The following is a 13,594-nucleotide window of genomic DNA, read 5'->3' as shown; positions in this document are numbered from 1 at the left end:
GAGAGAGGAAATGACGTTATCTTCTATAAAGCTAAGGGAACTCCGGTCGGCAGTACTCGTGGTCGACATTATTATACTAAAATATAGCATTTTAAATCTAGTAATCGGAAAAGCAACTGTTTAAGACACTTTGACAACATGTCGTCGTTCAGGAAAGCTCTAAAATCCAAACAAAGAAACCACCACGAAAGATCGCAGGTGAGTTTTGCATCGAGTGTAGCCTAGCTAGCTGCTAGCTAACCACACTTAGCCGAGTGCCAATTGTCCAATAGTAACTTGAATGAAAATAATTTTAAATTCACCGAAAAATAATGTCGAATAAACTTTCCTAACGTTTTCTTTCACCAGCCTGACGCTAGGAAGCACTTGGGCTTGCTGCAAAAGAAAAAGGACTACAAACAACGTGCCAAGTGAGTAATATGAAGTCCGTACACTTTTCAAGCCAAGTAACAGTTAATAATCTATCATTTTATGTGACAGTGACTACCACAAGAAAGAAAACACGCTCCTCGCACTTCGTAAGAAGGCCCTGGAGAAAAACCCCGATGAGTTCTACTTCAAAATGATTAATTCCCAACTCAAGGTGACTTGTCTACAAAACTGAAGTCGTTACCATCCGATAGATTCTGCTTGGGTTATTCGGTAACGTGTTCTGTCCACAGGATGGAGTCCACATGTCCACGAAGCAAGACGGGGACCAGGTGGTGACGGAGGAGCAGAAGAAAATAATGAACACGCAGGACATCGCATATGTGGAGATGAAAAGAGTGGCAGAAGCAAGGGTAGGTTCTCTTTTAATCCCTAGTACAGTGGTCGCTCGTCATACAAAATTCTCGTTTTACGGCGGAAATTTCGGTCGAATAATACGCCTGTCATGCGACCAAGCCAGGTGGCCATGGCACTGTCTTTTTTGCATATCTTTCGTGTATAACTACTATATCTACGAGGACTGAACGATTTATTCAGACGAGTTTCGACCAGGAAACGCACAACGCGCATGCGCGGGCAAAAAGAAGGCTTTCTGGGTAATCAAATATACTCGTGCACACACAACCGATAGCCAATGGCACCCTTTCTCAGAATAAAACTTCATTGCCCATAATCAATACGTGGGTAAGCTCAGCTATTGCATTTCCTGTTTTTCCTTGCTTAGCCTGTTAGCTCCCGCGATCTGTCATTCGAAACTATTTCTCGTTGGCAAGTGGTCGTGCGTTATCCTATTGTGAGGACATTTGTGTGCATCATTTTGGGAATATTTTGAAGGCAATACAACAGCAAACAGTCCGTCGATAGCGAACGTGAGGGTGGAGGTGTGGCAAACCACTAACCCGGCCAGAACGAATTTAAATAATAAAAATAAAACGAAATTAGAATTCAGTTTTGTGTAAAGTTACATTAAACGTATGTTTGAGTGTGTCTATATATTAATCCAACTTAATTTAAATTTGTTTGTTCGGTTATTAGTGCGTTTTTGCCGTGGATAAAGTCCCCCCGAAACCACCCCCGCCACTGTCTGTGTATGTTGCTGTCTCCCCTTCGCGAAATGCGTCTAAATTTACATCTATTAAACACATTTTATTACTATTAAACCACTCGTTATTTATTACTTTGTCAATATATGGCGAACTAGAAGAAATAAAACATTTTTTCCAATCCAATATCCTGTTTTTGGTGTTTTTTCAGAGGGTTGGAACAAATTAATTTGTTTTCAATTCATTTCAATGGGAAACGTTCACTCGAGTTACGAAAAGCTCGACATACGAGCTCCGTCTCGGAACGAATTACGATCGTATGTCGAGGTACCACTGTATGTGTCATTAACCCGTCCATTACATTTGAAAATGATTGATTTCTGTGCTCCCCAAAGTCACCTGCAAATATCATTTCTTTTTAAGAAAATTGAGCAGCTCAAAGGAAGTCTACATCTTCTGGATGTGAGCAGTAAACAGAAAAACACGCACACCTTTTTTGTGGATTCTAAGAAAGAAGGTAACCACTTGCAAACACGAAATTGCAATTTTGAGGTCATTAGTGAATACATCTACTCACCAAATGTCCTGAATTTTTTTTAAACGTTTCACAGTGCTGTCATTTGACTTGGCCGAGCGTCTGAACACCGTCCCCGAGCTGGTGGATCGAGTTTACAACAGGCCAACGGTGGCTACGCTACAGGACAAACGCATTCTGGGAGCCGTGGAGCCTCAATCTCAAATGGTTTGTGCTAGTCTACAATATTCTGTGCTGGAAAAATCATTTTTCCAGGTGGTGGAGTTGATATATTCTCCTGGTTGTGCATTTTAGAAACTGTCCACGGCACGCAGACACGAGTACAAGATTCTCGCCCAACGAGTCAATCGGGAGAAGAAATTGTTTGTCATTAGCCAGAAGCTCCAGACACGCAAAGACCTTCAGGTGAAGACAAAAATATGTTCATATTATGAATTTGAATAGTGTTCAGTTATATGAACATTTAACACATGTTCAAAACGTGTTTGAGAGCGTAAACTATAACTTAAACCGTTTTTTTTTCAGGTTGTATCTGAATTTTTTTTCACTTTTTGCTGATGGATCTGGAACGCGAGATCCCTGGATGAACGAGGGTTCACTAATAAATCCATATTTCCTACAGGATAAACGCCAGAAGATCAAAGTTAAGAAGGAGACGGCAAAAACTGCGGCTATTTACAAATTTCAGACCAGGAGGAAACGCTGAGTCGCTGCAGTGTCCACCAATCATCATCAAACACCCGTTTTGTACATAAAAATAAATGTATTCCTACTAAATATTCAACATTAATCCGGCTCAATTTTTGTTGGTTCTTTTGTATTTAGGAATTCATATCGACGTAAGAAAAAAGTGGACAATTTCTTCCCAATGTTGCCGAAGTTTCTATTTTACACCACTAGATGGCGGCATTGGACTGTGAAAGACCAAGCTGGACATAACATTAGGTAAATATTCGAAAGTAATGTAAGCTAGATACTAAGAACCATTCTTGTTATGATATGATATTATTTGTCTGCAATGATTAACAAAGTGCTATATTTAAAATAATGCCATTTTTAATGGAACTCTTCAAATGGCTCTCACAAGATTAAAGTAGCATACTTTTGTATTTGTACCAAAACTATATAGAACTATCCATTTTTGACCGATGAAACTTGATTTATTGATCATGACCAGCCACACTAACAAATGTGCATTTGTGTCTACCTGCCTGACTATACGTGGTAATTTTTTTAGGGGAAAAAGCCCTACTATACATGGACATTTTTTAAAGAAAAAAAGCCTTACTATACATGGTAATTTTTTAAGAAAAAAAAGCCTTACTATACGTGGTCATTTTTTTAACAAAAATGCCATACTATACATGGTCATTTTAATTTAAAAAAAAGCCTTACTACACATGGTCATTTTTTAAGGAAAAAAAAGCCTTACCAGACTGTCTTTTTTTAAGAAAAAAGCCTTACTATACTATCTATTTATTAACTTACTTATTACCTATCTATGTCTAAAGTGCCTTTCCTATTCCTGCATCCTCACCCTCTTGCTACTGTGACAACAAAATTTCCCGAATACGCCATGAATAAAGTTATCCAATCCAATGCCTTTTTATATAGAAAAAAGCCTTACTATGTGTTTTTTAGGGAAAAAAGCCTCACTATACTGTCTTTTTTTAAGAAATAAGCCTAACTATACTATGTGGTTTGTTTAAGAAAAAAGCCTTACTATAAGCGACATAGTATAGTAAGGCTTTTTTCTTTAAAAAACGACATAGTATAGTAAGGCTTTCTTTCCTAAAAAATGACATAGTATAGTAAGGCTTTTTTCTTAAAAAAACGACATAGTATAGCAAGGCTTTTTCTTAAAAAACGACAGTAAATTAAGAATTTTTGTATATATAGTAAGGCTTTTTTTCTTAAAAAAACGACCATGTATAGTTAGGCTTTTTTTCTTAAAAAAACGACATAGTATAGTAAGGCTTTTTTCTTTAAAAAACGACATAGTATAGTAAGGCTTTTTTCTTAAAAAAACGACATAGTATAGTAAGGCTTTTTTCTTAAAAAAACGACATAGTATAGCAAGGCTTTTTCTTAAAAAATGACATAGTAAATTAAGAATTTTTGTATATATAGTAAGGCTTTTTTTCTTAAAAAAACGACCATTTATAGTTAGGCTTTTTTTCTTAAAAAAAACTACATAGTATAGTAAGGCTTTTTTCTTTAAAAAATGACATAGTATAGTAAGGCTTTTTTCTTTAAAAACGACATAGTATAGTGAGGTTTTTTTCTTTAAAAAACGACATAGTATTGTAAGGCTTTTTTTCTTAAAAAAACAACAGTGTAGTAAGGCTTTTTTCTTTAAAAAAAACCCACATAGTATAGTAAGGCTTTTTTCTTAAAAAACGACAGTATAGTAAGACTTTTTATTTAAAAACGACATAGTATAGTAAGGCTTTTTATTAAAAAAACGACATAGTATAGTAAGGCTTTTTTCCCTTAAAACGACATAGTATAGCAAGGCTTTTTTCTTAAAAAAACGACATAGTATAGTAAGGCTTTTTTCTTTAAAAAAAACAACATAGTATAGTAAAGCTTTTTTCTTAAAAAAACAACATATTATAGTAAGGCTTTTTTCTTAAAAAAACGACATAGTATAGTAAGGCTTTTTTCTTAAAAAAAGAACATATTATAGTAAGGCTTTTTTCTTAAAAAAACGACATAGTATAGTAAGGCTTTTTTCTTTAAAAAACGACATAGTATAGTAAGGCTTTTTTCTTTAAAAAAGACAGTATAGTAAGGTTTTTTCTTAAAAAACGACATAGTATAGTAAGGCTTTTTTCTTAAAAAAATGACAGTATAGTAAGGATTTTTTTCTTAAAAAACGACATAGTATAGCAATGCTTTTTCTTAAAAAACGACATAGTAAAGTAAGAATTTTTGTATATATAGTAAGGCTTTTTTTCTTAAAAAAAACGACCATGTATAGTTAGCCTTTTTTTCTTAAAAAAACAACATAGTATAGTGAGGCTTTTTTCTTAAAAAACGACATAGTATAGTAAGGTTTTTTCTTAAAAAATGACATAGTATAGTAAGGCTTTTTTTCTTAAAAAAATAACAGTATAGTAAGGCTTTTTTCTTAAAAAACGACATAGTATAGTAAGGTTTTTTTCTTAAAAAATGTCATTGTATAGTAAGGCTTTTTTCTTAAAAAAACAACTTAGTATAGTAAGGCTTTTTTCTTTAAAAAAAACAACATATTATAGCAAGGGTTTTTTCTTAAAAAACAACATAGTATAGTAAGGCTTTTTTCTTTAAAAAACGACATAGTATAGTGAGGTTTTTTTCTTTAAAAAACGACAGACTATGGTAAGGCTTTTTTTCTTAAAAAAAACGACAGTATAGTAAGACTTTTTTTAATTAAAAAACGACATAGTATAGTAAGGCTTTTTATTAAAAAGGAAAAAAGCCTTACTATACAATGTCTTTTTTAAAGAAAAAAGCCTTACTATAAGCGACATAGTATAGTAAGGCTTTTTTCTTTAAAAAACGACCATGTATAGTAAGGCTTTTTTCTATTAAAAACGACCATGTATAGTAAGGCTTTTTTTTTCTTAAAAAACGACCATGTATAGTAAGGCTTTTTTTTTTCTTAAAAAACGACATAGTATAGTAAGGCTTTTTTCTTAAAAAAACACATGGTATAGTAAGGCTTGTTTCTTAAAAAAGGACATAGTATAGTAAGGTGTTGGAATAATGATTCAAACCTTTTAAATCATTATTAGTAATATTTAATTAAAAAAGGAAAAACATCTTTCAACATAACTGCTTACAACTTCGAAGGAGATACCTTGTGACGTCGTCTCAGTCCACAAGGCATTCTGACGAGCAGTAACTGAATCATTGTATTTAATCGCGACACTCGAAAAACATGTTTATGTAATCTAGAAAAACAACAGTGCGAGCATTGCAGAAGTGAGCATAAAAGTTGAACAAGGCACCCAAACAATGGCGTGAGGAATTGCATAATATTTTCATTATAAGGTAAACAAAGTAGTTTAATAGTCCTTGTAGATCCTGGATTTTGTATCTGGGGAAAGGGTTGAGGCGTATCTTCCAGTAATCAGTCCTCGGAGCAAGGACTCAGTGAATTGTTAAGTCTCTAGCCGGAGCCAGCTGTCCTGGAGAGTGACCTTGGAGTAAGCGTTTGTCTTCGTTGAAAACACATTAATTCTAACTCTAACATAAAAGCGATCAACAATATATATATATATATATATTGTTTAATATAGTTACACATTTAGGATGAGCATTACTATTCCTAATAAGCAAATATATTGATTAATATAGTAAGCATGTATATTATAAGGCTTTATATTCCTAAATAAGCATTGCAAACACATTTATAATAATGATTACTCCAACATAAGGCTTTTTATTAAAAAAGGGAAAAAAGCCTTACTATACTATGTCTTTTTTTAAGAAGAAACCCTCACTATACTATGTCGTTTGTTTAAGAAAAAAGCCTTACTATAAGCGACATAGTATAGTAAGGCTTTTTTCTTTAAAAAATGACATAGTATAGTAAGGCTTTCTTTCCTAAAAAATGACATAGTATAGTAAGGCTTTTTTCTTAAAAAACGACAGTATAGTAAGACTTTTTTTAATTAAAAAACGACATAGTATAGTAAGGCTTTTTATTAAAAAAAGGAAAAAAGCCTTACTATACTGTCTTTTTTTTAAGAAAAAAGCCTTACTATACTATGTCGTTTGTTTAAGAAAAAAGCCTTACTATAAGCGACATAGTATAGTAAGGCTTTTTTTCTTTAAAAAACGACCATGTATAGTAAGGCTTTCTTTCTTAAAAAACGACATAGTATAGTAAGGCTTTTTTCTTTAAAAAACGACATAGTATAGTAAGGCTTTTTTCTTTAAAAAACGACATAGTATAGTAAGGCTTTTTTCTTTAAAAAATGACCATGTATAGTAAGGCTTTTTTCTATTAAAAAACGACCATGTATAGTAAGGCTTTTTTTTCCTAAAAAACGACCATGTATAGTAAGGCTTTCTTTCTTAAAAAACGACCATGTATAGTAAGGCTTTTTTCTTAAAAAACGACATGGTATAGTAAGGCTTTTTTCTTTAAAAAACGACATAGTATACTAAGGCTTTTTTCTTTAAAAAACGACATAGTATAGTAAGGCTTTTTTCTTTAAAAAACGACATAGTATAGTAAGGCTTTTTTCTTTAAAAAACGACCATGTATAGTAAGGCTTTTTTCTATTAAAAACGACCATGTATAGTAAGGCTTTTTTTTCTTAAAAAACGACCATGTATAGTAAGGCTTTTTTTCTTAAAAAAGGACATAGTATAGTAAGGCTTTTTTCTTTAAAAAACGACATAGTATACTAAGGCTTTTTTCTTTAAAAAACGACATAGTATAGTAAGGCTTTTTTCTTTAAAAAACGACATAGTATAGTAAGGCTTTTTTCTTTAAAAAACGACCATGTATAGTAAGGCTTTTTTCTATTAAAAACGACCATGTATAGTAAGGCTTTTTTTTCTTAAAAAACGACCATGTATAGTAAGGCTTTTTTTCTTAAAAAACGACATAGTATAGTAAGGCTTTTTTCTTTAAAAAACGACATAGTATAGTAAGGCTTTTTTCTTTAAAAAACGACATAGTATATTAAGGCTTTTTTCTTTAAAAAACGACATAGTATAGTAAGGCTTTTTTCTTTAAAAAACGACTAAGTATAGTAAGGCTTTTTTCTTCAAAAAAACGACCATGTATAGTAAGGCTTTTTTCTATTAAAAACGACATAGTATAGTAAGGCTTTTTTCTTTAAAAAACGACCATGTATAGTAAGGCTTTTTTCTATTAAAAAAGACCATGTATAGTAAGGCTTTTTTTTTCTTAAAAAACGACCATGTATAGTAAGGCTTTTTTTCTTAAAAAACGACATAGTATAGCAAGGCTTTTTATTAAAAAAGGGAAAAAAGCCTTACTATACTATGTCTTTTTTTTAAAAGAAAAAAGCCTTAGTATACTATGTCGTTTTTTAAAGAAAAAAGCCTTACTATACTATGTCGTTTTTTTAAAGAAAAAAGCCTTACTATACTATGTCGCTTATAGTAAGGCTTTTTTCTTAAACAAACGACAGAGTATAGTAAGGCTTTTTTCTTTTAAAAAAAAGACATAGTATAGTAAGGCTTTTTTCCCTTTTTTAATAAAAAGCCTTACTATACTATGTCGTTTTTTAAAGAAAAAAGCCTTACTATACTATGTCATTTTTTAAAGAAAAAAGCCTTACTATACTATGTCGTTTTTTAAGAAAAAAAGCCTTACTATACATGGTCGTTTTTTAAGAAAAAAAAGCCTTACTATACATTATCATTTTTAATAGAAAAAAGCCTTACTATACATGGTCGTTTTTTAAAGAAAAAAGCCTTACTATACTATGTCGTTTTTTAAAGAAAAAAGCCTTACTATACTATGTCGTTTTTTAAAGAAAAAAGCCTTAGTATACTATGTCGTTTTTTAAAGAAAAAAGCCTTAGTATACTATGTCGTTTTTTAAAGAAAAAAGCTTTACTATACTATGTCGTTTTTTTAAGAAACAAGCCTTACTATACCATGTCGTTTTTTAAGAAAAAAGCCTTACTATACTATGTCGTTTTTTAAGAAAGAAAGCCTTACTATACTTGGTCGATTTTTTAAGAAAGCCTTACTATACATGGTCGTTTTTTAATAGAAAAAAGCCTTACTATAAATGGTCATTTTTTAAAGAAAAAAGCCTTACTATACTATGTCGTTTTTTAAAGAAAAAAGCCTTACTATACTATGTCGTTTTTTAAAGAAAAAAGCCTTAGTATACTATGTCGTTTTTTAAAGAAAAAAGCCTTACTATACTATGTCGTTTTTTAAAGAAAAAAGCCTTACTATATGTCGTTTTTTAAAGAAAAAAGCCTTACTATACTATGTCGTTTTTTTAAGAAAAAAGCCTTACTATACTATGTCGTTTTTTTAAGAAAAAAGCCTTACTATACTATGTCGTTTTTTTAAGAAAAAAGCCTTACTATACTATGTCGTTTTTTAAAGAAAAAAGCCTTACTATACTATGTCGTTTTTTAAAGAAAAAAGCCTTACTATACTATGTCGTTTTTTAAAGAAAAAAGCCTTACTATACTATGTCGTTTTTTAAAGAAAAAAGCCTTACTATACTATGTCGTTTTTTAAGAAAGAAAGCCTTACTATACTATGTCGTTTTTTAAGAAAAAAGCCTTACTATAAGCGACATAGTATAGTAAGGCTTTCTTTCTTAAAAAACGACATAGTATAGTAAGGCTTTTTTCTTAAAAAACGACATGGTATAGTAAGGCTTGTTTCTTAAAAAAACGACATAGTATAGTAAGGCTTTTTATTAAAAAAGGGAAAAAAGCCTTACTATACTATGTCTTTTTTAAAAGAAAAAAGCCTTACTATACTATGTCGTTTGTTTAAGAAAAAAGCCTTACTATAAGCGACATAGTATAGTAAGGCTTTTTTCTTTAAAAAACGACCATGTATAGTAAGGCTTTTTTCTATTAAAAACGACCATGTATAGTAAGGCTTTTTTTTCTTAAAAAACGACCATGTATAGTAAGGCTTTTTTTCTTAAAAAACGACATAGTATAGTAAGGCTTTTTTCTTTAAAAAACGACATAGTATAGTAAGGCTTTTTTCTTTAAAAAACGACATAGTATAGTAAGGCTTTCTTTCTTAAAAAACGACATAGTATAGTAAGGCTTTTTTCTTTAAAAAACGACATAGTATAGTAAGGCTTTTTTCTTTAAAAAACGACATAGTATATTAAGGCTTTTTTCTTTAAAAAACGACATAGTATAGTAAGGCTTTTTTCTTTAAAAAACGACTAAGTATAGTAAGGCTTTTTTCTTTAAAAAACGACCATGTATAGTAAGGCTTTTTTCTATTAAAAACGACCATGTATAGTAAGGCTTTTTTTTTCTTAAAAAACGACCATGTATAGTAAGGCTTTTTTTCTTAAAAAACGACAGTATAGTAAGGCTTTTTTCTTTAAAAAACGACATAGTATACTAAGGCTTTTTTCTTTAAAAACGACATAGTATAGTAAGGCTTTTTTCTTAAAAAAACGACATAGTATAGTAAGGCTTTTTTCTTTAAAAAACGACATAGTATAGTAAGGCTTTCTTTCTTAAAAAACGACATAGTATAGTAAGGCTTTCTTTCTTTAAAAAACGACATAGTATAGTTAGGCTTTTTTCTTTAAAAAACGACATAGTATACTAAGGCTTTTTTCTTTAAAAAACGACATAGTAGAGTAAGGCTTTTTTCTTTAAAAAACGACATAGTATAGTAAGGCTTTTTTCTTTAAAAAATGACATAGTATAGTAAGGCTTTTTTCTTTAAAAAACGACATAGTATAGTAAGGCTTTTTTCTTTAAAAAACAACCATGTATAGTAAGGCTTTTTTCTATTAAAAACGACCATGTATAGTAAGGCTTTTTTTTCTTAAAAAACGACCATGTATAGTAAGGCTTTTTTTTTTTAAAAAACGACATAGTATAGTAAGGCTTTTTTTCTTTAAAAAACGACATAGTATAGTAAGCCTTTTTTCTTAAACAAACGACATAGTATAGTAAGGCTTTTTTCTTAAAAAAACGACATAGTATACAAGGGCTTTTTTCTTTAAAAAACGACATAGTATAGTAAGGCTTTTTTCTTTTAAAAACGACATAGTATAGCAAGGCTTTTTATTAAAAAAGGGAAAAAAGCCTTACTATACTATGTCTTTTTTTTAAAGAAAAAAGCCTTACTATACTATGTCGTTTTTTTAAAGAAAAAAGCCTTACTATACTATGTCGCTTATAGTAAGGCTTTTTTTCTTAAACAAACGACAGAGTATAGTAAGGCTTTTTTCTTTTAAAAAAAAGACATAGTATAGTAAGGCTTTTTTCCCTTTTTTAATAAAAAGCCTTACTATACTATGTCGTTTTTTAAAGAAAAAAGCCTTAGTATACTATGTCGTTTTTTAAAGAAAAAAGCCTTACTATACTATGTCGTTTTTTAAAGAAAAAAGCCTTACTATACTATGTCGTTTTTTTTAAGAAAAAAGCCTTACTATACTATGTCGTTTTTTAAGAAAGAAAGCCTTACTATACTATGTCGTTTTTTTTTAAAAAAAAGCCTTACTATACTATGTCGTTTTTTTAAGAAACAAGCCTTACTATACCATGTCGTTTTTTAAGAAAAAAGCCTTACTATACTATGTCGTTTTTTAAAGAAAAAAGCCTTAATATACTATGTCGTTTTTTTAAAGAAAAAAGCCTTACTATACTATGTCGCTTATAGTAAGGCTTTTTTCTTAAACAAACGACATAGTATAGTAAGGCTTTTTTCTTTAAAAAAAAGACATAGTATAGTAAGGCTTTTTTCCCTTTTTTAATAAAAAGCCTTACTATACTATGTCGTTTTTTAAAGAAAAAAGCCTTACTATACTATGTCGTTTTTTAAAGAAAAAAGCCTTACTATACTATGTCGTTTTTTAAAGAAAAAAGCCTTACTATACTATGTCGTTTTTAAGAAAAAAAGCCTTACTATACATGGTCGTTTTTTAAGAAAAAAAAGCCTTACTATACATTATCGTTTTTAATAGAAAAAAGCCTTATTATACATGGTCGTTTTTTAAAGAAAAAAGCCTTACTATACTATTTCGTTTTTTAAAGAAAAAAGCCTTACTATACTATGTCGTTTTTTAAAGAAAAAAGCCTTAGTATACTATGTCGTTTTTTAAAGAAAAAAGCCTTAGTATACTATGTCGTTTTTTAAAGAAAAAAGCTTTACTATACTATGTCGTTTTTTAAAGAAAAAAGCCTTACTATACTATGTCGTTTTTTAAAGAAAAAAGCCTTACTATACTATGTCGTTTTTTTAAGAAACAAGCCTTACTATACCATGTCGTTTTGTAAGAAAAAAGCCTTACTATACCATGTCGTTTTTTAAGAAAAAAGCCTTACTATACTATGTCGTTTTTTAAAGAAAAAAGCCTTACTATACTATGTCGTTTTTTTAAGAAAAAAGCCTTACTATACTATGTCATTTGTTAAAGAAAAAAGCCTTACTATACTATGTCGTTTTTTAAAGAAAAAAGCCTTACTATACTATGTCGCTTATAGTAAGGCTTTTTTCTTAAACAAACGACATAGTATAGTAAGGCTTTTTTCTTTTAAAAAAAGACATAGTATAGTAAGGCTTTTTTCCCTTTTTTAATAAAAAGCCTTACTATACTATGTCGTTTTTTTAAGAAACAAGCCTTACTATACCATGTCGTTTTTTAAGAAAAAAGCCTTACTATACTATGTCGTTTTTTAAAGAAAAAAGCCTTACTATACTATGTCGTTTTTTAAAGAAAAAAGCCTTACTATACTATGTCGTTTTTTAAAGAAAAAAGCCTTACTATACTATGTCGTTTTTTTAAGAAAAAAGCCTTACTATACTATGTCGTTTTTTAAGAAAGAAAGCCTTACTATACTATGTCGTTTTTAAAAAAAAAAAGCCTTACTATACTATGTCGTTTTTTTAAGAAACAAGCCTTACTATACCATGTCGTTTTTTAAGAAAAAAGCCTTACTATACTATGTCGTTTTTTAAAGAAAAAAGCCTTAATATACTATGTCGTTTTTTTAAAGAAAAAAGCCTTAATATACTATGTCGTTTTTTTAAAGAAAAAAGCCTTACTATACTATGTCGCTTATAGTAAGGCTTTTTTCTTAAACAAACGACATAGTATAGTAAGGCTTTTTTCTTTAAAAAAAAGACATAGTATAGTAAGGCTTTTTTCCCTTTTTTAATAAAAAGCCTTACTATACTATGTCGTTTTTTAAAGAAAAAAGCCTTAGTATACTATGTCGTTTTTTAAAGAAAAAAGCCTTACTATACTATGTCGTTTTTTAAAGAAAAAAGCCTTACTATACTATGTCGTTTTTTTAAGAAAAAAGCCTTACTATACTATGTCGTTTTTTAAGAAAGAAAGCCTTACTATACTATGTCGTTTTTTTTTTAAAAAAAGCCTTACTATACTATGTCGTTTTTTTAAGAAACAAGCCTTACTATACCATGTCGTTTTTTAAGAAAAAAGCCTTACTATACTATGTCGTTTTTTAAAGAAAAAAGCCTTAATATACTATGTCGTTTTTTTAAAGAAAAAAGCCTTACTATACTATGTCGCTTATAGTAAGGCTTTTTTCTTAAACAAACGACATAGTATAGTAAGGCTTTTTTCTTTAAAAAAAAGACATAGTATAGTAAGGCTTTTTTCCCTTTTTTAATAAAAAGCCTTACTATACTATGTCGTTTTTTAAAGAAAAAAGCCTTACTATACTATGTCGTTTTTTAAAGAAAAAAGCCTTACTATACTATGTCGTTTTTTAAAGAAAAAAGCCTTACTATACTATGTCGTTTTTAAGAAAAAAAGCCTTACTATACATGGTCGTTTTTTAAGAAAAAAAAGCCTTACTATACATTATCGTTTTTAATAGAAAAAAGCCTTATTATACATGGTCGTTTTTTAAAG

At 29.9% G+C, this 13,594-nt stretch overlaps 1 protein-coding gene across 1 annotated transcript; it reads left to right on the top strand.

Annotated features, from left to right (window-relative positions):
• utp11 (UTP11 small subunit processome component) lies at window positions 1-2,791 on the top strand. Its single transcript, XM_077599013.1, has 8 exons — window positions 1-198; window positions 349-410; window positions 481-583; window positions 663-782; window positions 1,896-1,989; window positions 2,084-2,214; window positions 2,302-2,412; window positions 2,630-2,791. The coding sequence occupies exons 1-8, from the start codon at window positions 139-141 to the stop codon at window positions 2,711-2,713; spliced, it is 765 nt and encodes a 254-aa protein (XP_077455139.1). The 5' UTR covers window positions 1-138; the 3' UTR covers window positions 2,714-2,791.
• Window positions 2,792-13,594: the final 10,803 nt, after the last annotated feature.

Source organism: Stigmatopora argus, chromosome 4, assembly GCF_051989625.1.
Source record: "Stigmatopora argus isolate UIUO_Sarg chromosome 4, RoL_Sarg_1.0, whole genome shotgun sequence".
Lineage (NCBI taxonomy): Eukaryota > Metazoa > Chordata > Actinopteri > Syngnathiformes > Syngnathidae > Stigmatopora > Stigmatopora argus.
The sequence above is the reverse complement of the archived record's forward strand: the minus strand, read 5'-3'. Positions and strand labels throughout refer to the sequence as shown.